Source organism: Lissotriton vulgaris, chromosome 1_1, assembly GCF_964263255.1.
Source record: "Lissotriton vulgaris chromosome 1_1, aLisVul1.2, whole genome shotgun sequence".
Lineage (NCBI taxonomy): Eukaryota > Metazoa > Chordata > Amphibia > Caudata > Salamandridae > Lissotriton > Lissotriton vulgaris.
In genome coordinates, this window is record NC_141685.1 from 1,754,050,791 (window position 1) to 1,754,078,487 (window position 27,697).

At 46.3% G+C, this 27,697-nt stretch overlaps 1 protein-coding gene across 1 annotated transcript in view; it reads right to left on the bottom strand.

The window, feature by feature from the left end:
• XPOT (exportin for tRNA) overlaps positions 1-27,697 on the bottom strand; it is a 566,463-nt gene that overhangs the window by 325,557 nt on the left and 213,209 nt on the right. The window contains exon 10 of the mRNA XM_086919056.1: positions 18,273-18,311. Within this exon, the coding sequence (XP_086775182.1) occupies positions 18,273-18,311 (39 nt within the window). The remainder of the gene's footprint in view (positions 1-18,272; positions 18,312-27,697) is intronic.

The window sequence follows — 27,697 nt, forward strand, 5'->3', positions numbered from 1 at the left end:
GTCATCCCTGAACTTTTTGCCATCCTCCCTTATTTTGTCTGACCTGTATTTGTTGGTTTTACCACTTTACCACTGCTGATCAGTGCTAAAGTGCATATGCTCTCCCTATTGTAAATTGCTGTATGAATTAGTGATTCCATGATTGGCTTGTTTGGTTTACTTGTCAGACCCTAGTACAGTGCAATGAGTGAGCCCAGGGCTTGTAAATCCAAATGCTGCTGGTGGGCTTGCAGCACTGGTTGTGCCACCCACAGAGCGGCCTGTAAAACTGTGTCTAAGGCCTGCCATTGCAGAGCATGTGTGCAGTCTGGTACTGCCATGCTGACTGGGCGAGTGCACCCACTGCCAGTCCCTAAACCTTCCCTTTTCTTCATATCAGACACCCCTGTGGTAGGGAGGCATGGGTCCCTATTTGTCACAAGTAACTACCTGTGCCAACTAGAGACCCGCAGATCAGTGTCTTTGCCACCCCCTCTGTTCCTTTACTCCTATCTCAACCTCTCAGATTTCTTCCTCCCTTACAGACATATTCCACCTCACCTTCACTGCACGCTTACAATAACAAAAGGCTTTCTTCACAGGCACTGAGAGATCCACCCTCTTCAATGCAAGAGCACACTATAAAAGCAGGTATCATGGCAACCACTTAGTGACGGACAACAACCTTGATACTCTGCATTATGGAAACCTAGACCTAGCTAGGAATGGAGAATGGCTCAGTGTTATAAAGCTATTCCTCTAGGATACAAAACTGGAATCACAGAAACAAGGCAGGAAAGACTGCCATTCATCAATGAAAACATAATCCAATCTTTGTGCGCAGAGGATTTAAACTACTACTCTCTGGATGCAACCACCCGCACATGCATTGTAGTCCATTATCCTATTCCTATGGTAGGATTTCAAACAACCATGGTTGAAAATGCAGCAGTAGCAAAATCATGCATCAATCCACACCCACCAACAGATTCCACCAATTGTGCATTCAGTGAAAAGCTTGTAACTCCTGTGATCTCACACGTTACAAATGTACCAATGGCAATTGTAGTCCATTCTCCTATTCCTATGGTAGGATTTCAAACAACCATGGTTGAAAATGCAGCAGTAGCAAAACCATGCATCAATCCACACACACAAACAGATTACACCAATTGTGCATTCAGTGAAAAGCTTGTAACTCTTGTGATCTCACACGTTACAAATGTACCAATGGCACTTACATTATCCTTAAACTGAAGAAAAAGGTAAAACAAGCAAAGGGCAATGGCACAGGTCAAGGGGAGACTCCAACGTCAAAGTTGAAAGCATGGGAACTACTGGCAATGGAAAGGGACAAGAAACCATTGTAGGCTCCCTAAAAGTACCAAAGATTCCATCTCCTGAATGGGAGGTTAAGGAAAAATGTTTGGGTGGCAAGAGTGCCGATAGTCATAGTGGCACACTTTTGCCACAGTGAGATGAGCAATGCTCCTTGTCCATCTGGCCAGGGGTGAAGTTGTCCAGTTTCCCAGATCAACGCATCAGTACCACGTCCGACCCAGGCTTTTCTTTGCTTCCTAGGAAGTTTATACCTCTATAAAATTTGCTCAACAAGACTTCAAATTACAGAATGCAAACAAAACTGGACTGGATGAGCTACTGATGCATGGTACTTAAAGCTTGAGAGCTCTACGAGGGTCAGCTTCTCCCCATGGTCTGGTCAGGATAACTTCTTCTAGTACAGGTCACAGCAGCATGTCCCAGTCTTGAATCGTAACCTGTTTCCTAGCCTTGAGGAAACCTGGAGACATCTAGAATCCTATTCCTTGTGAGACATCTTTCTGTGCTGGTGTAGCAGAGCTTCTCCAAACATCAAGAAGAACATAACCTACTACAACAGGATTGAGGGGATGCAATATTTATTTAAACCTAGGGGTAATGCAGGAAAATAAGGACAAATCAAGTTGGGTTCCAAATGAAACAAGCATTTGCAATGCAATAGGTCTCGCATTAGGAAAGTTTGAGCTATTGGTATTGTAAATGACACATTTTTTATTTATTTGCTGGTTTTTAGAATAGCAAAAAATATCGCAAAATTAATAGCTTTGTCATTTACAATGCCAATAGTTATAACTTTCGCAAATGTGACACCTATAGCATTTGTAATGCAATATGTGTTTTATTTACGTGACTTAGATGTATTGATATTACAAATAACAATGGCTTTTCATTTTTTTAAATAATTAATACTTAAATAAAAGTTATTGTAATTTATAATGGCAATAGCTTAAAGTTTTGTTAATAACTTTTGTGAAGATTATGTTCAGTGTATTTCGTTGTGACGAAAATCCAAGAACAGAAGTGAAAAATTAACATCTTTTTGTGACATTCGTAATAAAGCTTGAAACATTGATAGAACATATTTGAACCAGTTGTTGTTGAATGGTTGCACAGATTTATGCTGTGGTGGCGCTGAGTGATGTTGTGGTGGCAACACATAATGCTGTGGCGTTCAGTGATGCTGTGGTACCGTATAGTGATGTTGTGGTGCCCCTGAGTGATGCTCTGGTGGTGCTGAGTGATACTGTGGTGATGTGATAGATAGATAGATAGAGTGAGGGCGATAGATAGATAGAGTGAGGGGCGATAGATAGATAGAGTGAGGGGCGATAGATAGATTAATAGAGTGAGGGGCGATAGATAGATTGATAGAGTGAGGGGTGATAGAGTGTGGGGCGATAGATAGATAGATAGATAGATAGATAGATAGATAGATAGATAGATAGATAGATAGATAGATAGATAGATAGATAGATAGATAGATAGTAATTATGTGGCGTGTACTTATGTGGCACTGAGTGGTATTTGGAGTGTATGTTGCGTTGAGCACAGTGTAAATATGTAGCATATAATTATGTTGCATGGAGTCTTATTTGGAGTGTATGTTGCATTAAGTGCAGCGTAATCATTTGGCATGTAATTATGTGGCACTGAGTTGTATTATGAGTGTATGTTGTACTCAGTAGAGTAATTGTGTGGCGTGTAATTTTGTGGCACTGAGTGTTATTGTTTGGAGTGTATGTTGCATTGTAATTATGTAGCATATAATTATAAGGCACTGAGTGGTATTGTGTGGAGTGTGTGTTGCATTCAGTAGAGTGTTATTATGAGGTGTGTAATTATGTGGCACTGAGTGGTATTTGGAGTGTATGTTGTGTTGAGTGTAGTGTAATTATGTGGCATGTAATTATGTGGCACTGAGTGGTATTTGGAGTGTATGTTGCGTTGAGCGCAGTGTAATATGTAGCATATAATTATGTGGCACTGAGTGGTATTGTGTGGAGTGTGTGTTGCATTCATTAGGGTGTAATTATGTGGCATGTAATTATGTGGCACTGAGTGGTATTTGGAGTGTATGTTGCATTGAGTAGAGTGTAATTATGTTGTGTGTAATTATGTGTCTGTAGGAGAGTAGGATCTGCAATCCTATGATCACCCCAGATTTTTGCTTTTTGCTTCACTGGTTTACGACTTTCCCTGGCTGTGGGCCTGCTAATCAGACCCACAGCCTAGCTGTTCTCTCTCTAAATTGACACACATGTACCTTAGGTGCATTTACCAATTGGTACTGGGCCCCGTTATCAGTCCCAGTACAGTATACCTTAGGTATCCAGGGCATAGGTGTACCCAGGGCCTACCAGGGGCTGCAGCATGTATTATGCCACCCCTGGCTGGCCATCCAAATCTGACACAACTGGCTGCATGACAGCTGGGGCAAGGTGGTGTAATCACCCTTTGCTTTAGATATAGTATTCCTATATCTAACCCTAAAATGGACACATGTATTCCTATCAGTCACTCCTATGGCAGGCCTTATCAATCCTGAAGGCAGAGTGCTTGGAATTATGTGAGATGGTGCTCTGGCATGAGCTGAGCCCGTTTGCAGCTTGCGGAACCAAGTCCTAATAGCTGTTCCATGATAACGCGTACCATATACTCTTAAGTGCATTATAATCCTCGCGGTTATTTGCCAACTTTGGTATCGCTTTATCAAAACATGTCGAGTAAGGTGTCATACGAATTGGAATACTAACCCCTCGCCAATTCTGGCGACGGGGTTAGCATTCCACCCGTCTAGAGGGACACGACATGTATGTAACTGTGAACCCCGGTTCCAGTTAACTCGAGCCTCAGCATCACAAAATGGATGCTGCCACCACAGACACAAGTCTGACCTCCTGCTGCTGGGAGTCCTTCCAGCGAGGAGAGCTTGGACAAAGGGTTTCCTGTCAGGGGAGGTGCTAGCACCATCCCAGACAGGGTTTTGTGTATCCCAGGTAGGCAAGGCTGAGAGGAAGGTGACTGCAAGTGGCACCCCGGTGCTCACTGTGCATATGCCGGCTTAAACCAGTTCCAGGGGCACACCAGCCCCTGAGCTGGGGAACGACCGGACAAGGGAGATGGGTGTAACCACCCCCCTCCTGGCCCCACCCCTGGGCAGGACCTAGTCGCGTGCCAGCCCCTTTTTTTAGAATAAAGGTAGGAGCAGGCCCCCTTCCCAAATTAGATAATTCTGAATCTTGAACTACTTTCCACGAAAGGAACTCTTGACTTTTTCTGAAGACTCTCCCTTGTGGCTAAGGAGTAGCCACCCTGCACCCGCAGGCACCATCTAAGCATCGCGGTTTGTTGTAAGTCCATCCTCCGGATCAAGACTGCCCAGCTCGACGAGACCCGGATTCCCTGGCATCTGTGACCTCTACCTGCATCATCAGCCCAGCTGAGATTCGCGGGTGCGACGAGACCAGAGGGACCGGCCATCTTCAAAACTGCACGACGCTTAACCAGCACGACCGCCGAGGGATCCTCGAGTGAGTGCTTTGGGGTTTGAGAAGCCCTAACCCTGAGCAGCTCCAGCACCAAAGTCCAGCCCCCCAGCATCCATGAGATCTGCGTGGGGCCCTTCTGCTCTTTGCTGCTCACCACGTTGTCCGGTCACTTGCCTGCTGGCTAGTGGCCCTCCTGACGACGTACCACGACGATTTCACCGCTGGTCTGGTTGCTCCAGACTGGCCCTTGCTCCCTTCCAAAAGAGGAGCACCCCGGACCCTCCTGGTCCACTCCAGACGCCATCTTGACTCCACCGCGTGGGCTTGACTTTGCCAAGGTTTGTTGCCCCAATCCTGGGTCCAGCATCGCCGACAGCAGACACCTTCGTGGGACAGCTCGCACCTCCAGCCTGGTCCCCGACAACGCCTTCTGGTCCGAGGGACAGCAGAGTCCAGCGTCGCCCACTCACCTGGTCGAGGTGACTTCATCCGGTGCCATCCTGGTGCCCACACAATCACTGGCTAGTGATTAAGAACTGAGTCCCCTCTGCTTTCAGGTCGTCTCCATCACCGATCCAGGCTTGGATCACTCCGAACATCTTCACTGGTCGCCTGCCAGCAACTTCTTCTTTCAGGCTCCATAGACTAAAACAAGGATTCCCGACGTCTTTTGAACCCTATGCAGCCGCGGCCCCTGGGCTAGGTAACCTGAGCATTTCGGTGCTCCAACGTAGGTTCACTATCTAAGTGTCCAGATCCTTTTTCGTTTTTAGTCTAGCTAGTCGGATTCGTCCGATAACAGTAACTTTGCAAATACTAGCCTCCATAGACTTTGGCCCGCATCCCGCGTGAGTGCACACTCTGCACCCGATCTCCCTAGGCCTCTTGCTCCTAACCTTAGGGTTCAGTAGTGTAGTCCTAGCGATCCTGAAGCCTCTGGATCTTGTTACTTACCTGCTAGTATTTCGCATTCCACTTTTAGTGTATATGGTTTTTCGTGCCCCTCGGGCATTTGTGTAAATTGTGTAACTTGAAGTATTTTCTTAAGAGTTTTGTATTGTGCTTAGCTCCCTGACTCATAAAGAGTTCAGGGTAGACTTGTTATAAATAAATATACTTTATTTTCATAACAACTTGTGTGGTGTCCTTTCACTTGGTGTTCAAGGGGTATATGTGATGGTATAACAGCTGGCTTAACACACCCTCTAGAGATTAGCCTAAAGACTGCTCTTGTCCATGCTACTAGGATAGCTGGTCTATAAGGTTGACTTACAACCAATCATCAATAATGGTCGTTTGGTATGATACACAGTGATCACTAGAATAGTGAGCACTATATATCAGGCCAACTTCTCACATTGGTGAGCAGCGGTTGGGATTTGAGCTTGCTGTTTTACCACACGTATCCTAAGAATATCATTTGAAAGATCACATAAGTACCAAGGTACATATAACTTAGCTTAGAATACTCTGAGTTCTACTGAACCAGCTGTTGTAGTGTAACAGGGCTTAGCACACCCTGACTACAACTCTTAGCAAGGGATCAGTAGGCAAACAAATAGTGTAGGTAAGTGCACCACTTACACCTCACTAGAAAGCATGTCTGACCAAGGAGAATCTTCACAGACTCCCCTAGTGGTCATTGACCCCCCACAGGTCATGTCAAGATATGCAGCTCTTAGCTTCCAGGAGATGAGACAACTGTGTACCTCCAGGAAGCTAAAACAGGGTTCTAACCCTACCACTCCTTTTCTGATAGGTCTCTTAGAGACTTATGGTGCCAGGAGGGCTTCTAACACAGGCCCCCCTAATCCAGATGGGAGTATGCCCTCCTTAGAGAGAACCCTTGGGGACCCTGACCTCAACCTCAATGGAACAGGAAGTGAAGAGAAGGAAGAGGATCAGGAGTTGTCAGGGGATGAGGCAGATAAAGGTCAGGTAGTAGTCAGTAGACTCACCAGGACCAACTTAAGCAGGCATGAGAATGGAACTGGGGGACCCCCAGGCCCACTCTCAGGCAGGCTTAACATTGGGAATGGACGAGTTAGGTCTCTCTCCAGAGGCTCTAACAGATCCATTCGTACCAATGGCTCTCAGGCCTCTTCTCACAGAGGGATGACATCCCCTCAGAGAAGTGAGCACGAAGCTAAGATGAGGGAACTCAATCTGAGGATTGAGAGGGAAGAACTTGCCCTTGCCAAAGAGAGACTTGCCTTTGCTAGAGAGCAGAAATTGAGTGGGGCAGACCCCACTGGTGGCAGCATTATCCCTAGAGATAAAGACAGGAGTTTAGACACTAGACACCTGAGTAAGATAGTGCCCCCTTTAAACAAGGGGATGACATCCACAAATGGATGACTGCTTTGGAGAGGGCCTGCACTGTCCAGTGCGTCCCCCAAAGTCAGTGGGCAGCTATCTTGTGGCTCTCCTTTGAAGTCAAAGGTAGAGATAAGCTCCTCACTACTAGAGCTGAGGATGCTAACAATTGCCAAGTCCTGAAGAATACACTGATTGATGGGTTTGGCTTAACAACTGAGCAGTACAGGTTGCTGTTCAGAGACACCCAGAAAATTCAGTCTCAGGATTGGGCTGACTTTGTTGATTGTGCCACTAAGGCTTTGGAAGGCTGGTTGCTGGGTAGTAAGGTTACTGATTATACAGGGTTGTATAATCTTATCATGAGAGAACAGATTTTAAATAACTGTCAGAACCAGTTGTTGCATCAGCACCTTGTAGACTCAGATCTGACCTCTCCCCAAGAATTGGGAAAGAAGGCAGACAGATGGGTCAGAACAAGGGTCAAGCAGAACTAGACTCAGAACCAGGATGGTCAGAAGAAAGCAGACCAAAAGGGTAGTAACAAGAGTGAACAAAATGACCAGAAGTCTTCAACAGGTCCCCAACAAACAAACGAGGGTGGGGGTCAGGCTTCACAGCAGAAAAAGAAGACTCAAGAAGGCCAGTCAAAAAGGTGGTGCCAATACTGTAAAAGTAAGACTCATTGGTTTAGTGAGTGCACCAAGAAAGGAGGGCAAACTCCTACCACTACAGCCCCTAAGGCACCTGCACCCCCTAGTACAGTCAGTAGTGGTAGTGCAATTCCCAAGGGATTAGTTGGGTTAACCTTGGGAACTGAGGGGTATGACAACCTAGTTGGCACACTCACTCAGGCTGTCCTGGTCTGTACAGGGGATGTGGATATATCCCCTGATGCCAGTCCCAATACTCTGGGCAAATACAGGCAGACACCTTTAATTAATGGAAAAGTGGCTCAGGCCTACAGGGACACTTGTGTCAGTGTCACAATGGTGACACCTAACTTTGTGGACCCTGGACAGATCATGCCAGGTACAGATTTCCTGGTGACCAATGCCAGCAATGTCACTACCAATCATAAAATGGCAGTTGTTGATTTCTCCTGGGGAGGGGTAAGTGGCCCAAAGAAAGTTGTGGTTAGTTCAGACCTCCCAGTAGAATGTCTGCTGGGCAATGATTTGGAAACATCACTATGGTCAGAAGTGGCGCAGAGGACTCACATGGAAATGTTAGGCTTGCCAGCACATGTCCTTGCTGTGACTAGGTCACAGGCCAAAAGATGCCCCACTGAACAGGTGCTGGATCCTGGAACAATGGACCAGACACCTCCCAAGAGAAGGAGCAGTCGGGTTAAGGCATCGCCTTCCCCCTTGCCCTAGGTTGTGGATCAAGTCTCAGAGGAGGCTGACCTCGAGGAACTGAGGGAAACTGAGCCTAAAGACCTTGAACCTGATCAGGTTGAGTTTCTGGGCTCAGGGGGACCCTCCAGGGAAGACCTGGGGAAGGCACAGTTAGATTGCCCTTCACTTGAACCCCTCAGACAGCAGGCTGCTGCTGAGGCTGCAGGGAACGCCACAGGTACCCACAAGGTATACTGGGATGATGGACTCCTATACTCTGAGTTAAGAGACCCCAAACCTGGTGCAACCAGGAGGCTGGTCATTCCCTTGTCTCAGAGGGGTTTCCTTCTTACCTTGGCCCATGAGATTCCCCTTGCAGGACACTTAGGCCAGAACAAGACTTGGGACAGGCTTGTCCCACACTTTCACTGGCCTCACATGAATGAAGATACCAAGGAGTTTTGTCGCTCCTGTGTCACTTGCCAAGCCAGTGGTAAGTCAGGTGGCACAACAAAGGCCCCCCTTATACCACTACCTGTGGTGGGGGTACCCTTTGAGAGAGTGGGGATTGACATTGTTGGTCCAATGGAACCCCAGACAGCATCAGGGCACACGTTTATACTGGTGGTGGTGGACCATGCCACCAGGTATCCTGAAGCTATTCCCCTTAGGACCACTACAGCACCTGTTGTGGCAAGATCCCTAGTTGGAGTGTTCTCCAGAGTGGGCTTCCCTAAGGAGGTTGTCTCTGACAGAGGTGCAAACTTCATGTCAGGATATCTGACTGCAATGTGGAAGGAATGTGGTGTCAACTATAAGTTCACCACACCCTATCACCCACAGTGCAATGGGCTTGTTGAGAGATTCAACAGGACCCTCAAAGGGATGATTCATGGACTACCTGAAAAGCTCAGGCGTAGATGGGATGTCCTGATACCCTGCCTCTTGTTTGCTTACAGAGAGGTCCCACAGAAGGGGGTTGGCTACAGCCCTTTTGAACTTCTGTTTGGGCATCCTGTAAGAGGACCCCTTTGTTTGGTGAAGGAAGGATGGGAGAGACCTCTCAAAAAGCCTGCAGCCAACATTGTGGACTATGTACTTGGTCTCCGCTCCAGGATGGCTGAGTACATGGAAAAGGCATCTAAAAACCTTGAGGCCAGCCAAGAATTACAAAAAGCTTGGCATGACCAAAAGGCTGTCCTGACTGTGTACAAGCCTGGACAGAAGGTGTGGGTGCTGGAGCCAGTGGCCCCAGCAGTACTCAAAGACAAATGGTCTGGGCCCCACACAATCATTGAGCAAAAGGGAGAGGTCACCTACCTGGTGGACCTTGGAACTCCCAGGAGCCCCCTCAGGGTGCTCCATGTAAACAGGCTCAAAGCATATGTCGACAGGAAGGACATGGGCTTGCTCATGGCCACAGATGAGGGACAGGAGGAGGAGAGTGACCCTCTCCCAGACCGGCTCACTCAGAACCCTGATGATGGGTCAGTGGATGGTGTTGTCTTTTGTGGCAGCCTCTCTGAGCATCAACAAAAGGATTGCAAACAAGTTCTTCAATCCTTTAGACATATGTTCTCTCTGACACCCAGTCAAACCAATTGGTGTACCCATGAGGTTGACACTGGGGACAGTCTGCCAGTCAAGAGTAAAATCTACAGACAGCCTGATCATGTCAGAGACTGCATCAAGACAGAAGTGCAGAAAATGTTGGAGCTGGGAGTCATTGAGCCCTCAGATAGCCCTTGGGCTAGTCCAGTAGTTCTAGTGCCAAAGCCTCACACCCAGGGTGGTAAGAAAGAGATGAGGTTTTGCGTAGACTACAGGGGTCTCAATGCAGTCACTAAGACTGATGCCCACCCAATACCAAGAGCAGATGAACTTATAGACAGATTGGCTTCTGCCAACTACTTAAGTACATTTGACCTGACAGCTGGGTATTGGCAAATCAGGTTAGCTGAGGAGGCCAAGCCCAAAACAGCATTTTCTACCCCTGGTGGGCATTATCAGTTTGTGGTAATGCCCTTTGGTTTGAAAAATGCACCTGCCACCTTCCAAAGGCTGGTGAATCAAGTTCTCACTGGGTTGGATGACTTCTGTGCAGCATATCTTGATGATATAGCTGTCTTTAGCTCCACCTGGGAGGATCACCTGGTCCACCTGAGGAAAATGTTAGAGGCACTGCAGAAGGCAGGTCTCACTATCAAGGCCACCAAGTGCCAGCTAGGGCAGACACAGGTTGTATACCTGGGCCACCTTGTAGGTGGAGGCCAGGTTCAGCCATTGGAGAGCAAGATACAGGCCATCAAGGACTGAGCTCCTCCAACCACCCAAACTCAGGTTCGAGCTTTCTTGGGCCTGACTGGATATTACAGGAAATTTGTCAGAAATTATGGATCTATTGTGACTCCACTTAGTGACCTGACAAGTAAAAAGATGCCAAAGAAAGTTCAGTGGACAGCAAGCTGTCAAAAAGCATTCGATGACCTAAAGCAGGCCATGTGCACAGCACCTATCCTAAAGAGTCCAGACTACTCCAAAACATTCATTCTCCAAACAGATGCTTCTGAGTTGGGTGTGGGAGCTGTTCTATCTCAGCTGAATCTTGATGGTCATGACCAGCCCATTGCTTTTATTAGCAGAAGGCTGACCCCCAGAGAGAAGAATTGGTCAGCTATTGAGAGGGAGGCCTTTGCTGTGGTTTGGGCCCTGAAGAAATTGAGGCCATACTTGTTTGGCACTCATTTCAAGATTCAGACCGACCTTAAGCCCCTCTTGTGGCTAAATCAGATGAAGGGTGAAAACCCCAAACTACTTAGGTGGTCCATTTCCCTACAGGGGATGGATTTTACAGTGGAGCATAGACCTGGCACTGATCATGGCAATGCAGATGGGCTCTCCAGGTATTTCCACTTAGAGCAAGAAGACTCACCTGGTCAAAGTTAGCTTATTGTCCCAAAGTTTGGGGGGGGGGGTCATGTAGGAGAGTAGGGTCTGCAATCCAGATTTTTGCTTTTTGCTTCACTGGTTTACGACTTTCCCTGGCTGTGGGCCTGCTAATCAGACCCACCGCCTAGCTGTTCTCTCTCTAAATTGACACATATGTACCTTAGGTGCATTTACCAATTGGTATTGGGCCCCCTTATCAGTCCCTCTACAGTATAACTTAGGTATCCAGGGCATAGGTGTACCCAGGGCCTACCAGGGACTGCAGCATGTATTATGCCACCCCTGGCTGGCCATCCAAATCTGACACAACTGGCTGCTCGACAGCTGGGGCAAGCTGGTGTAATCACCCTTTGCTTTAGATATAGTATTCTTATATCTAACCCTAAAATGGACACATGTATTCATATCAGTCACTCCTATGGCAGGCCTTATCAATCCTGAAGGCAGAGTGCTTGGAATTATGTGAGATGGTGCTCTGGCATGAGCTGAGCCCGTTTGCAGCTTGCGGAACCAAGTCCTAATAGCTGTTTCATGATAACGCGTACCATATACTCTTAAGTGCATTATAATCCTTGCGGTTATTTGCCAACTTTGGTATCGCTTTATCAAAACATGTCGAGTAAGGTGTCATACGAATTGGAATACTAACCCCTCGCCAATTCTGGCGACGGGGTTAGCATTCCACCCTTCTAGAGGGACACGACATGTATGTAACTGTGAACCCCGGTTACAGTTAACTCGAGCCTCAGCATCACAAAATGGATGCTGCCACCACAGACACAAGTCTGACCTCCTATTGCTGGGAGTCCTTCCAGCGAGGAGAGCTTGGACAAAGGGTTTCCGGTCAGGGGCGGTGCTAGCACCATCCCAGACAGGGTTTTGTGTATCCCAGGTAGGCAGGGCTGAGAGGAAGGTGACTGCAAGTGGCACCCCGGTGCTCACTGTGCATATGCCGGCTTAAACCAGTTCCAGGGGCACATCAGCCCCTGAGCTGGGGAAAGTCCGGACAAGGGAGAGGGGTGTAACCACCCCCCTCCTGTTCCCACCCATGGGCAGGACCTAGTCGCGTGCCAGCCCCTTTTTTTAGAATAAAGGTAGGAGCAGGCCCCCTTCTCAAATTAGATAATTCTGAATCTTGAACTACTTTCCACGAAAGGAACTCTTGACTTTTTCTGAAGACTCTCCCTTGTGGTAAGGAGTAGCCACCCTGCACCCGCAGGCACCATCTAAGCATCGCGGTTTGCTGTAAGTCCATCCTCCGGATCAAGACTGCCCAGCTTGACGAGACCCGGATTCCATGGCATCTCTGACCTCTACCTGCATCATCAGCCCAGCTGAGATTCGTGGGTGCGACGAGACCTGAGGGACCGGCCATCTTCAAAACTGCACGACGCTTAACCAGCACGACCGCCGAGGGATCCTCGAGTGAGTGCTTTGGGGTTTGAGAAGCCCTAACCCTGAGCAGCTCCAGCACCAAAGTCCAGCCCCCAGCATCCACGAGATCTGCGTGGGGCCCTTCTGCTCTTTGCTGCTCACCGCGTTGTCCTGTCACTTGCCTGCTGGCTAGTGGCCCTCCTGACGACGTACCACAACGATTTCACTGCTGGTCTGGTTGCTCCAGACTGGCCCTTGCTCCCTTCCAAAAGAGGAGCACCCCGGTGCCATCCTGGTGCCCACACAATCACTGGCTAGTGATTAAGAACTGAGTCCCCTCTGCTTTCAGGTCGTCTCCATCACCGATCCAGGCTTGGATCACTCCGAACATCTTCCTAGGCCTCTTGCTCCTAACCTTAGGGTTCAGTAGTGTAGTCCTAGCGATCCTGAAGCCTCTGGATCTTGTTACTTACCTGCTAGTATTTCGCATTCCACTTTTAGTGTATATGGTTTTTCGTGCCCCTCGGGCATTTGTGTAAATTGTGCAACTTGAAGTATTTTCTTAAGAGTTTTGTATTGTGCTTAGCTCCCTGACTCATAAAGAGTTCAGGGTAGACTTGTTATAAATAAATATACTTTATTTTCATAACAACTTGTGTGGTGTCCTTTCACTTGGTGTTCAAGGGGTATATGTGATGGTATAACAGCTGGCTTAACACGCCCTCTAGAGATTAGCCTAAAGACTGCTCTTGTCCATGCTACTAGGATAGCTGGTCTATAAGGTTGACTTACAACCAATCATCAATAATGGTCGTTTGGTATGATACACAGTGATCACTAGAATAGTGAGCACTATATATCAGGCCAACTTCTCACAGTGACACTGAGTGGTATTTCGAGTGTATGTTGCGTTGAGCGCTGTGTAATTGTGTAGTGTGTAATTATGTGGCACCGAGTGGTATTTGGAGTGTATGTTGCACTGAGTGCAGTGTAATTATGTGGTGTGTAATAACATGGCACTGCGTGGTATTGTCTGGAGTGTATGTTGTATTTAGTAGTGTGTAATTATGTGGTGTGAATTATGTGGCACAGAGGTATTTGGAGTGTATGTTGCATTGAGTGCAGTGTAATTATGTGGCGTGTAATTATGTGGCACTGAGTGGTATTTGGAGTGTATGTTACATTGAGTGCAGTGTAATTATGTGGCTTGTAATGTAGCACTGAGTGGTATTTGGAGTGTATGTTGCATTGAGTGCAGTGTAATTATGTGGCGTGTAATTATGTGGCACTGAGTGGTATTTGGAGTGTATGTTACATTGAGTGCAGTGTAATTATGTGGCTTGTAATGTAGCACTGAGTGGTATTTGGAGTGTATGTTGCATTGAGTGCAGTGTAATTATGTGGCGTATTAGCACTAGGGGTCCACGCAGAGCCCTGCCCCTGTTAATGACCGGAAGAAAGGAGCCTGATGGCATTGTAATTACATGAAGGGCACACGGCTACAAACACTCCTACTGGAATAGTCACAGACCACAACATGTAATTGGCAAAACTTAAGAGTCTCTTTTGAAAAGTGTAACTTACACTTTCCTAATGCGAGTCCTATTGGCTATGTCAATGCTTGTTGGTAGCAAGCAAGGACAGAGCTGTTGTGGCGCTGAGTGATGCTGTTGTGGTGCTGAGTGGTGATGTGGTTGGGCTGAGTGATGTGGTGGTGTCCCAGAGTGATGTGGTGGTGTCCCAGAGTGATGTGGTGGTGTCCCAGAGTGATGTGGTGGTGTCCCAGAGTGATGTGGTAGTGTCCCAGAGTGATGTGGTAGTGTCCCAGGACGATGTGGTAGTGTCCCAGAGTGATGCGGTAGTGTCCCAGAGTGATGCGGCAGTGTCCCAGAGTGATGCGGTAGTGTCCCAGAGTGATGCGGTAGTGTCCCAGAGTGATGCGGTAGTGTCCCAGAGTGATGCGGTAGTGTCCCAGAGTGATGCGGTAGTGTCCCAGAGTGATGCGGTAGTGTCCCAGAGTGATGTGGTAGTGTCCCAGAGAGATGTGGTAGTGTCCCAGAGAGATGTGGTGGTGTCCCCGAGTGATGTGGTGGTGTCCCCGAGTGATGTGGTGGTGTCCCCGAGTGATGTGGTGGTGTCCCCGAGTGATGTGGTGGTGTCCCCGAGTGATGTGGTGGTGTCCCCGAGTGATGTGGTGGTGTTCCCGAGTGATGTGGTGGTGTCCCCAGAGTGATGTGGGGGTGTCTCCAGAGTGATGTGGTGGTGTCCCAGAGTGATGTGGTGGTGTCCCAGAGTGATGTGGTGGTGTCCCAGAGTGATGTGGTGGTGTCCCTGAGTGATGTGGTGGTGTCCCTGAGTGATGTGGTGGTGTCCCTGAGTGATGTGGTGGTGTCCCAGAGTGTTGCCCCTGAGTGATGTGGTGGTGTTCCTGAGTGATGTGGTGGTGCCCCCGAGTGATGTGGTGGTGCCCCCGAGTGACGTGGTGGTGTCCCTGAGTGATGTGGTGGTGTCGTGAAGTCCAATACATAATTCCCTCGAAGTTAATACAATCTAAATACATGGGTATTATGCTATATGCGGACAGACCTTGGAAGAAGATACACGACGGTAACATGACAGTTGTAGCTCCGATTCTGGAACGCATTGTTTCAGTATTTTGAAAAGGTGGCAGCGCCTTTATATTTACTTGACTGAATACAATCAAAACAAAGTGTAGGTAAAATAGCCTCGCTCCACCCCGTTCCATGCCTCTAAATTATCTTGAAGATATTAGTTAATAGGTTGTAAGGCCTGCGCGACTGAATGACACGTTTAGAACAACTGCTGCTTAAATAGAGAAAGGGCAAGAAGGGTATGGCGTTGAGTTGTGTGAAGCCTAGGCTCCTCTGAGAGATCCCCACGAGCTGCACGTCCAAGAAGCTCTGTCAGCGGCGCATAGATGAAACAGACCGTACTTCCTGACACATCTGCGTGATAAAAAGACATTGCCACGGTATTTAAAACGAAATTTCTCCTCCTGGTTCCTACAACTCTAGCAGGACACTCTTGTTTGTGGTGGGAAAGGTATTGCATCCATGGAAGGTATCACTAAAAAGTACTGTATTTATTTTGACAGAGGAAAATTACACCCGTCTGACATGATTACAAAGCCACAAAAAAAATAAAAACACACAAAAGTAAACTGAAAGCAAATAAAATAAGCAACAAGCATTTGACACGTGTATCAGTTAAAACATCAAAGCGGCCGAAAAAGTGAAAGTGATTGCGATCAAGCACGGCAAGCGATGCGGTTAATGACAATAATGGAGGCCATGGGTTGCACAGACACACACTGTGAGGAATGGGTAGGCACTGAGGGGCCACATGGACACGAGGAGCCGGTTAGCTTGAGGCGCACGGGACATATTGAAAGGCAGTGTGAGGCGCTGGGGACACATGGCACTGTGAGGAGCCTGGGAGACAAGCGTGGACAATACATAGCCCCTCTATAACATAAAGCAAGGGCCCAAAAAACGCGCTACAACCTTTGGTACTATTCATAGCCGCTCAAGGCATTTGACTTAATAGTAAGCCGCAGGTACAAATAACCAATGCTACTGCCTCCAACATGCATTAACACGTGTGCCAGGGCACCTTTTATCGCAGCTGCAAAATGAAACCGCTGCCTCACAATTAGGGGGGAAAAGTGATACAGATCAAGTACACGCGAAATGCCCTGTGTTGCTCCAGAAACTGCCAACCATTAAACTAAGGAAAAAGCAACAGTTCACGAATAACCTATGCTGGCGCAACAAACACGCATTAACACGTAGGCCAGGGAAAAATCCATCGCAAATGCAAAGGAAACAGCTGCCTTACAACTATTGTGCTAAGTCATAAACAATCCAGCTACAAAGCACATGGCCAGGAATATCACAATAACACAGGTAGTATGCAAACAGATTACCAATGGCTACGGCCACTTTCAAAGCATTATTGTCCTGCTGCAGGGCACTGCAACCGTCTGAATCACAAAGGTGTTCACAACACAAGGTACAAAGGCGCCAATATTGCAGCTTTACAGACGAGCATCTGCAACCTCTAACGTGGCAAGGCTATGTTAATCCCTGCTACAAGGGATCAAGAATGAATAGCATTAATCTTGCACGCATAAATAAAGGGGCTGGGGCTACACGTGGACAAGTACATACAGCCATGCACCTTTCACTTTATAAAGGTTAAACCAATAAAGGGCAGAGTAAAAAGGGAATAATGCGGGGTTGCATTTGTATGCACCCAAGAGATATACAGTCAGCCCTTATCAGACAGGGAGGGGGTGGGCAGGCTGATTAGCTGCGGAGCGGATCTCTTTGAAGTAGCTCACGGCCTTGAGGCTGTGAAAATTAAAGCAATTAGGGGGGAGGTGGGAGGGAGGCTGATAGGCAGAAGGCTTGGGGCAGATGTCAGATTAGAGGGAGGGGTGGGCTGCCTGCAACTCGAGCGACCATATGGAGAGGGAGGGGGTGGCTGCCTGCTGGGAGAAGCTTGTGTGAGGTAGGCTGGGCTGCCTTTGATGAGAGCTCGTGCACAAGGTATTTCTGGATTCTCGTGAACTGTTGAAAATCCGCCGCTTGAGGAGAGCCTTTTGAGAGCCTTGGGTTAGCTTTCTGGTTTGACGGCAATAGGTCTCTCTACGAGACCTAAAAATCATATCCCCAGCAACCAAAGTTAGACCATACTTTTTCTGTCTTTCTTCTAGGGCTTCTACAAAGGAAAGAGAGGCCTGAAAAAGAGTGTTCAAACAAGATAATGTAAATCCGAGCAAATGTAAGGCTCCAACTGAGATCTCTATAGATTCCAGGTACTGTTCTACAACACTCAAAGGGATGAGGCTGAAATACTCTGAAATGGGATCTGCTTAAGCAAAGGCAGATCTACAGACATAGCTACCAAGTGGCAGAACCTTTTTGTTTCCTGTCTATAGTGTTCCATGTTTGAACTGGGCTAAATGTATTTTTCAACTTGAAACTAGACAGGGCCATCCTGGTGTCTGCTGTAAGAAAGAAAAGCAGGACTGGCATTAACTGGTACCTGGATTTTCAAATTGTGTTGCCTCCAACAAATTTGCTAAGGACACTTTTCATACCAAAGAAAAGCTGTTCTACATTTAAGTCCAAACACAACGCAGGGCAGCCTAATAGAAATAGTGATGTCACCCCAAATTAAAATAATCCAGAGGAAAAATACGAAGTCCAACAGCCCACACTAAGAAGACTGAAGCAATATCAATAGTAAAGATACACAGAAACAATTTCACGGCAAAGCGGAGTCCATTATGTTGCAGGAAAAAGCACAAGAGATTTGACAGGAAAAATATATTGAACACTTACAAATAGCTTAGATATATATTTCGGTTTCAATTTATCAGAATGTTTAAATCGGGAGATCCTTTACTGATTTCTTAGACTTCTATGTAGTTTTATATATTTATACAGTTGTTGCTTACCTCCACATGCACTTTCTGTTCATCCGACAGCAAGGTGAGCTACAAAGAAAACATTTTTCAACATTAGTTACAACTTGCCTGTTCTAGCTTTCAGATAATGCAGAAAATGCTCTCACATTTTCCAGCTTTGAAAAACTACACAAAAATTAGATTCTGGATTAATCCTCACTCTAATTAATGGAAATCCACTTGGTGAAAATCCCAGAAATTTTTCTGATATTGGGAAACTTAGAAACCCATGCATACCACTTACCATAACAATACAAACAACAACAAATGTGAGTAATTCCTTGCACGACTTTCAGGAGCAAGAAAAAAATATTCAACTCTCCCTCACCCAGTCACAAAATGACCCCGTTCAAGATACAACACTCTTGTGTAATTGGCAAACATCTGATCAGACTTGAAGCAAATCGCCCAGTCTGAATTTTCATATAATTCTCCAAAGTTCAAACCCTTCTGTCACAACACTTATCAAATCCTCACAAAGCTTCTGAAAAATACCTGCAGCTCCTTACCCCTCACAAGACCAACATGATTTACTTCCCCAACACTATGGTAAAATCATCAATTATCTAAAACCTGTAATACTTCTTTAAAAAACAATGTTGGCAAGATGGCTCTTAATCAGGATTAGTCAGGTAGCAAAGAACTGAATAATGAAAGATGACTTAAATCCGAGAAAATATTGCACTGAAACAGAAGTAGTCAAGCCAATCTGGAAAAAGTCACAAAAAAGCAGAATAAGAAGCAGGGCACATTTAAGGCCTTTGCAACATTAAACATCACAGAATGAAAATGTCTCTGGCATGCTGATGAGGTTGCAGTTCAATAACACAGCTGGAGAATCAAATTCCAGAATTCCTTTTTGACTTCTTAGTAGGTGAGAGATGAGCAGGCTCGACTTCACCTTACAATGAGTGTGAGTTTTGAGAACAGACCAGTTTCAGAAGGAGCTAAGAAATACAGCCTCTGTTTCTGAAACAGCAATTCGTTTTTTACAGTAGTAGGCCTAATTAAGAAATATGTCAGATGACAAAGACTGCACAATGACTTTTGGGACAATTTATGTGAGGCCTGCAATCTAAGCAGGCATGAATACTTACTCTTCTATTATACAATAATATTGGTGGTAGTGTTTCTCAAGAAGAGAAAGCGTCCGCACCTTCCGTTAATATCTATTCCCACTGGAAAAGTTGTACGCGAAATATATGAAGAGGTGCACTGAGAACCTGATAAAACACCCACCACCAGGGGTGTTAAACAAAGCAACTAAATGCTAGTATCAAGAATCTAGGAAAACCAAGTTACTCAAGCACTCTCTAAGAAATTGATTATCTGGAAATTTTCCGTAAAGTATTAGTTTTGAAGGTTTTTACACCAACATCAACAATAAGTTCATTTGTAGTTCAAAGGCTTCAAAATATGGATCCAAAACAGTCGTTGTACTTCAAAATCTTTATTTTCAAACACATTAAAAGTTTTCCAGCTTTGCACCGCCGACACGTGTTTCGCCTACTCTGAGGCTTTTTCAAGGCAATAAAATTTCTTGTCGGGTGTAATGGTCGGGAGGATCTTATTCATCAAAGGATGAAATTTGTGGTGTTGAAAATTGGAATCCTATTAAGTATGGTAATCACGACGGAGTGTTCCTGGGATTAATTTCACCTTTCTAACTTCGTAATGTTACGCCCTAAGTTGTATTTTCTTGTACAGTGGACAGTCATAGAAATATGTCTTTGTTAAATTGTGCGACCTGCTGCGTGGAGATTAACCAAATGTTCACATAGTCATGTTCATGGACCTTGATAAGTCTCATAGCTGTCAGCATCGAGGGCGAATCTCCACCGCTTACTCTTCTGATGAAGACATTGGAAAAGTACCAACTTCCATTAAACACAGAGAAGCTACAGGAGGTAAACAAGATAATCTATAAATTTATAGTTTCTTACCTGTGAGTGTGGTTTTGCTATTTGAGCTTTTTGTATTTACATGCTGCGCATTATTCCTCCCTCTACTGGTTGGGTCTGGAATTCTCCACTCTTTTGTAGTTTTTCTTCTATTATTGTTCTTTGTTGTTGGTGGGCGTCGACGGACCCCCATTTGGTGACTCTTGTGACATCGCAATGCTTTCTCCGGAAGCTCCCACCTTTGGTCCCCATCTTCAGATTTTTTTTTTTTTTTGGTAGGTTGTTCCTTCTTTTCATCTTCTTGGTGGAGGTGGGTGGGGCACTTGTGTGTCCAGCATGCATGTCTAGACAGTAGTGTCTTTTAAACGTGTGCACAGATCACCATGTTTCTGCCGTACACATTTTCTGCAATGGTGTATTTGCTAGAAGGTAATGGTTGCTCCTTTCTTTCTTGTCGAATGTGCTCTAGGTGCTGAACTAAATTTTCCTCCAGCATTAAGTGTGGCACAGCTGAATAGTCTGTGCTAATTATCCGGCGATTGTGTTTTTAGTTACTGGTCTTCCCCGGAAACTGTTTGCAAATGAAACAAATAGTTGCTTAGTCTTTCTGGTGTGCTTTGACTTTCCAATGTAGTGCATTATGGCTCGTCTCGACTCAAATGTGCCCAACGTTCTTTATGCAAGCATCTTTGGTTTTGGGAAAAAACGTAGAATTCGAATACTTTGATTCATGTGAAAACTTTTGCCATTAACTGTGGGTCTGTGCTAATGTCAATCCTGTGTTTGTGAACCAGAAAGTATGTCTCTTGTACCGAGAGGGCCTGCAATTCACTCGCCTTGCGCAGAGAAGTTATAGCCACCAGGAATGCAGTTTCCAAGGTGAGCATTTGTAATGTAGCCTCGTGCAAAGGTTCAACGGGTGCCTTCATTAACTGAGTGTGTACCACATTTAGATTCCATGTGGGTTCAGGTACCTTTTTTGGTGGTGCTATTCTTTTGGCTCCCTCCAAGAACCACTTTATTACTGGTGCTGTGGGGGGAAAAAAACTTCTACCAATATGGCACCTTGTGTAAGCCACTAGCGCTGCTAAACGTACCTTTAAAGCTGTATATGTTAGCTTGCATTCTAGAGGACGTGTTTGATATTTTAACACCGTTTGGTCCTTTGTATTTTTCCCTGCCAGTCCTTTATTAAGTCACCAAAGCAAATATCTCTTCTACTCTGCCATATAACATTTTCTTGCAGTTCGATTTCTTGATTCTCTTTGCACAGCGATTGTGTTTACATGCAGCGTTAGGTGTTTGAATTCTAAGTCCTCAGGAGCCATGCTGCTAGGCTCAAAGCCTCTGGTTCTGGGTGTAGTACCCCTCAGTTTTTCCTTTGTCAACAGAGCTGTTGATTTGTTAAATCGTGAAAGTTTCCTTGTGCCCGTTCTATTAGTTCCAAGAACCATGTATGTCTTGCCCACTGTTGGGCAAAAGTATTCATGTCATCCAGCTTATTCTACATTTATTGATCACCCTGTGTACCAGTGGTATCCAGGGGGGGGGCTAGGGGGGGGCCGGGGGGGGGGGAAAGAGTACGCGAAGGTCCCCGACCAATTTATCTGAAGTGCATTACCTTTTAGTTTAGTTCCGATGTGTGGGAGCATGAAGCTGGCCTGCTCAGTCTGGCCGCCTTAACATTGTATTTCCCTGGCAGACGAACTGCTATGATTTCCATCTTCCTCTGAACTGCCCCCTTCCAGAGTTCTTGGGCTAACTTCAACAGGAGCAGAGTTGGAGTCTCCCCCCATTTGTTGATATAAAACATAGTAGTTATGTTACTAGTTAGGCTATTAAGGCTAGGAAAGCGGTTTTCCATTCAAAGATGTTGATATTGTTAAAAGCATCCTGTTCCTTCCAGACTGCTCGCACCTCGAGTGTGACCATGTGAGCGCCTCAACCCATATGTGAGGCTCCTGTTGTAATTTTAGGAGTAGGAGTTGGTAGTGCATATGTTCTCCCTTGTGTTATATGTGACCTGTTCAACCGTACTATCTCCTCTTATACCTTTTGTGCGACAACCACTAGATCTTCCCAACTCTATGTAGCTTGTGATCATTGATTCTGTAACCATTCCTGTATTGGTCTCATGTGAAGTCTTGCATATGGGATTAAAGGGATGCATGATGCCATCTTCCCTAATAATTGCCCCACAGTCTTTACTATCACAGAGCTTGCCCCTTCCGGTAAAGGAGAGTTTCCATCAATAGTGTTTGTGTTCTCTTTTCGTTGGGAAAGACCTTCCATGGATAGAGTTGATCCTTGCCCCCAGAAATAAGTTATCTAGTTCTGATTCTGGAGACTACTTCCCCATGTTTACGGAGAAAACCAATGTGAATAGATTCCTCATTACCTGTTGTAAATGTTCTTTACACCTGCTGTACGAGTTTGCTTTTACTAAACGTCATCCAAGTAAGGGTAGACATGTATGCCCTGTCTTGTTAAGTCTGCTGCTAGAGCTGCTAGACAATTTGTAAACACTCTTGGTGCAGATAGTATCCCAAACACCAGTATTGTGAACTGGTAGTGAGTCTTGTTCATTACAAAGCTGAGGTCTTTTTGTGCTTTGCATTCATTAGAATGTGCAAGTAGGCATCTTTTAAATCTATAGTTGCCATGTAATCCCCTTTTTATCCTCTGTGGTACGACCTCTTGCAACGTGGTTATGTTGAATTTCTGCGTCTTTATAAACCTGAGTTCTAAAATTGGTCGTAGGGAACCGTCTATCTTTTGGAATTAGAAAATATGTTGAGTAATTTCCTGTGTTGAATTCTTGTCTTGGTACTTTTTGTATTGCTTTTTTGACCAGCAATTCTTCTAACTACTTGAGGAGACGAGGTTTTTCTTCTTTGGAATGGACCTTCTTTTTTGGTCCCATTGCTGGTTACATTTTGTCTACTTACCTGCAATATCCAAACTGTATTATGTTCAGTATCCATTTGTCTGATGTTATCTCCCTCCACTACTGAAGAAAGTGTTTAATTCTGCCTCCTACTGGTGCTGTGGGCAGGGGTACTAGATCCTTGTTTAAGCCTCTCACTGGTGGTGGTCGTGATAGGTAACTGGTCTAAGGCAAGTCACTTATTTGTGGGGGTTGAGCCTAGTCTGTGTGGCTGACTCATTCAAAAGGCCCTTCCCCGAAAGGACTGGTGACCTTGCTGTTGGTACTGTCAGCTCTGTTGAGTGGTGGCTGGTTGGTTGCCTCCCATGAAGCTCTGGTGGGATGTTCCAGCTTGGATGCTGCCTGGTGTTGTCCCCCTTCACATTCCTCCATGAAACGGCAAGGCTCCCACACATTTTGTTGTCCTTCATTAGTTGGTTGAGTGCTTCATCCACTGCGCTCCTACACAACTGCTCCACGTTAAAAGGGATATTAAGAATGTTGGCACGCACTTCTGGCTTGAAACCAGAAATTCTCAGCCAAGCATGGGGTCAGAGGGTGATGCCCATCATCATTTGGCAAAAACAGTTGATGGACAGAATGCAGAACAATGTCATACATTCACCCCAGTACAGAGATCTGGGCCTAAATCCATCGTTTTTTTTGCTCACCATGCCATTCTAGTTTGAACCCAGCCATATTCAAATCAGTCTTGACCCTGTGCCCCATGGGAACAGTCCAGCCCGAACTGCCAAGCCAGGCCCTCCCTGGACTGGAAACAAGCATCCTAGGACCGGTTTCAGCCTTTCAGCCCTCATCAGCCAGGATAGCTTGATTCCAGCAGCATGGAGAGCACGGGACTCACGTCTTAGCATACCCGTCCCACTCGGGGTAACAAATGCAAAAACAACAGTTGATGGACAGAATGCAGAACAATAAACAGAAAACAAATGTGGGATCACACTACTTCACCTCCCAGCAGGTTCGCCCCTAGGCATCATGGTAAATGCAGTTTGCCAGGTGTGTGTACTTGCAAAGTCTCTCAAGTGCTTCACCAGGTAGGTGCAGATTTATGCTGGCCATCTCTAGACACGTGTTTCTGGATTGTTATCAGTCATCAGTAGAGATTAGGCAATTCGAATGTATGGGGTTGCTGAGCAGGCTGCCAAAGTATTCTCGGGTCACAGTACGTCTCCAGGCGCGCAGGTGCCTCTCCATCATCATTTGGCAAAAACAACAGTTGATGGACACAATGCAGAACAATGTCATACATTCACCCCAGTACAGAGATCTGGGTCTAAATCCATCGGTTTTTTGCTCACCATGCCATTTCAGTTTGAACCCAGCCATACGTAAATCAGTCTTGACCCTGTGCCCCATGGGAACAGTCCAGCCCGAACTGCCAAGCCAGGTCCTCCCTGGACTGGAAACAATTCATCATTTGGCAGCTTTATGTGTCTGCTGCGTTAACTGCAGTTTGTAGGCATGTGTTGGTGATGTTCTTACCACTTTCAGCCAAGTGTGCATTCCATTTTTAGGTCGAAGGCCTAAAAGGCTGCGCTTGCGCAGTCGTAGGCCGGAGATTTAATGACTCTTAGTAGCGCAGAAGGTCCAGCCTCCCTGCCCTGTCTCTCCACCATTGGCTGGCTTCCTAAATGGAGGCCAGCCATTGGAGGAGAGACCCATCCCTCCAAAGAAGCCCCGTCTTTTTCGGATTTGGGGGCGTGATTTTTTGCGTTCTTTAGACAGTGACGTTGTCTGTCACTCAGAACAACAAAACCACGCCCCCAATTCCGAAAAATTCAGAGCTTCCCGGCCGCCATTTTGTTTCACAGCAGTGAAGGTGAGCATCGAGCCTCTGCCTCTGCCCCCATTTGTGCCGTTTTTCGTGCCACCGGATTACAGGCCGGTCCCTAATTACAGGCCGGTCCCTACTTGCCTGGACGGCGGCTGACGATGCGCGGTGACAGAGGTGACTTGCCCTGACAGACGCAGCAGCAGGCAGAGAAGGAGCTCGACGGCCATGGCACCTACAGCAGCAGTATCTCCTCCAGTGCCCCCGGACGCTGTTTTTCCGCGTGGTGAGTGATTCCCTCGCTCCCCCCAATCCTCCTTCTCCCTTTTCCTGGGTCCTTCCATGTTTTCTCGATGTCGGAGCTGCCTTTCTGTGCGGGGGATGGGTTGCGGGCTTTGGGCGGGGAGACCGGGTCCTGTGGGGTCGCTTACACAGTGCTGGAATGTGGGGTGTGGGCTTTTTGAGGACGGGTGTACGTCCGTTATGTGCTGGTCTGTCTTTCTCCGGGAAGGCTTAGGTGGTTTCGCACAAATCTATGTGTGTTCAGACAAGAATAAATGCACATTTCGTTTCTGAGCACTGGGCATGAAGAAAAGGTATTAGTAGATTAATACTGGTGATTACTGAGCCTATACGGATGAAAGGGCGATTTGTCCAGGAGGTTTCCGTAGTGTTTGATAAAAATATGTTTCTAAGTGCAGTGAAGGCCGGAATAGTCTGAACAGCTTATTGAGCCAATATTGATAAAATGTGGCTTATTCCTGCCTATCAGTAAAGCGACCTTGACAGACGTGCGGGCGTTCAGTGTGGTTTCCGCCCAGTCCCTATAGGGCATGCCCACCTCCGCTGAGCACAGCCCCAGCCCTGCAGACATGTACCAATGGTGTCCCCTTCTGTTATGTCTTTAGGAAAAGAAATGACTCCGAACCCAGAGGAAGGGGGTCTTATATATTCCCTCTGAAATACTAAGTAAAGTAAACTGCAGTCATCCTGTGCGCGCTGCAAAGATCTGATCTCTGCATGGAACGCGTCCAGCTTCGGTTTCACCCTTTAACGGTCAATAAAGGGAGTGGCATTTCGTTCTTTCATTGAAACAACTTTTATCAATAGTGCCACGAAGCCATAAGGCGGTGGGAGCAAGCAGTATGAAAAACAAATTCTAAATCTTAAATTAGCACGGGTGAGACTGCTGCTTCGGTATATGAAAGATTCTACCAGTGGTCCGGCTCAGCTGCCAAGGGTCTGCGGGGGCCACCTTGGCCTCTGTCTCTCCTCTGTCCTTCCTCGAGCTCCTTTGCAATAACACACGGGCTGATTGATATTCTGTACTATGAGACCTATTACGGGGTTATTGCGCTCCATTGTATTAAAAAATACGTATTTTTCATGTATCACTCCATACACAGGCGTTTCTATGAGCTGTAAATAACTGGTGTTAGTGTTTGCTGATTTAATGGTACTCCATCTACTGACCTTGGAAGGATGGAGGTAGTAGTGACCTTGCTGAGGTTTGGAAATGTGGCCGGCAGATCACTGCATGTTTCAGCAGAGAGCACTGAAATCACCAGGCCACCCTGCTTACTATAGCTGACCTTACCCTCACAGAGGGCCCTTTAAAGAATAATAAAGTTCTCTGGTGTGTGGCCAGCTGTCCGCTCTGCAGAAAAGTGTGAGGGGATGGCATGTCTGAAACCTTTAGATACCCAGTGGGCTTAACAACAGGCTGCCAGAAATGCAAACATTGCAAGTTGTTTACAGAATGTTTTTGGGTGTGGAGAACCTAAACATATAAGTCCTTAGCTCCTAGAAGCAAGCACAGTTAGTGCTTTGAGGCCTTCATTAGAAGTAGGCCAGAATTGTCAGCTGGCAAGAACTAATAATTTGGGGAATGGAATTTACCCAAGGCGAAATTTCCATGGGAGTCTGAGGTTCATAAGGGATCATTTCACACCAATTTCCACAGGTTATTACCCGATTGTAGCACTTTTCTAACACACATTTTGCCATATTTTCCTAGTGAAATATATACGAGTCAAGAAAAACCCGGAGTGCAGTTTTGCCTCAGCGCTCATATTCCTGAATTGATTTTAGTTAAATTCCTGTTTCCGAACAATTGGGATCTCCTCAAAAGTCTATAACTAGGATATAAAGGAAAGAAATAACCCCACATTTTAAAGCCACCTGTTGCCGACCCTCTATATCCCAGCCCTAGAGACAAATGCAGGAGTTATGTAAGTGGAGATTAAAGTTTAATGAAACTGTCCTTAGTTAATTTTTTGATCACGTCTCTTTTTTTTGAGACGGAGGAATTGACAACTTTAATATATTGTATCCATCAGCAAGGAGCGAGCGCTCATTTGCAGACTGTAGACATGTGGATAGGTCATCAGCTGTGAAGTGTCTGGGAACCACAAGCAATCCATTTCAGAAAGGGGCCAATGCCACCAGGAAGGCAACATTTTCCCTCTACATCCCTCCACCAGGCATGCCCTCCACAGACATTTAGGAGCAGTTAGAAGTGTGAGTGCATGGAAAGGAATGTGGGATCTGCCCCTTACAGACACCAACTGCTGGAGTCTGTATCAAAGGGTCGCCTCTTCCCCGCTTTCCAAGAAGCAGACTCAGTTATAGGTGAGACTCTTATGTGTGGGTGGCTCTGTGTGTGTGTGTGGGTGGCTCTGTGTGTGTGGGGGTGGCTCTGTGTGTGTGGGGGTGGCTCTGTGTGTGTGGGGGTGGCTCTGTGTGTGTGTGTGTGGGTGGATCTGTGTGTGTGTGGGTGGCTCTGTGTGCGTGT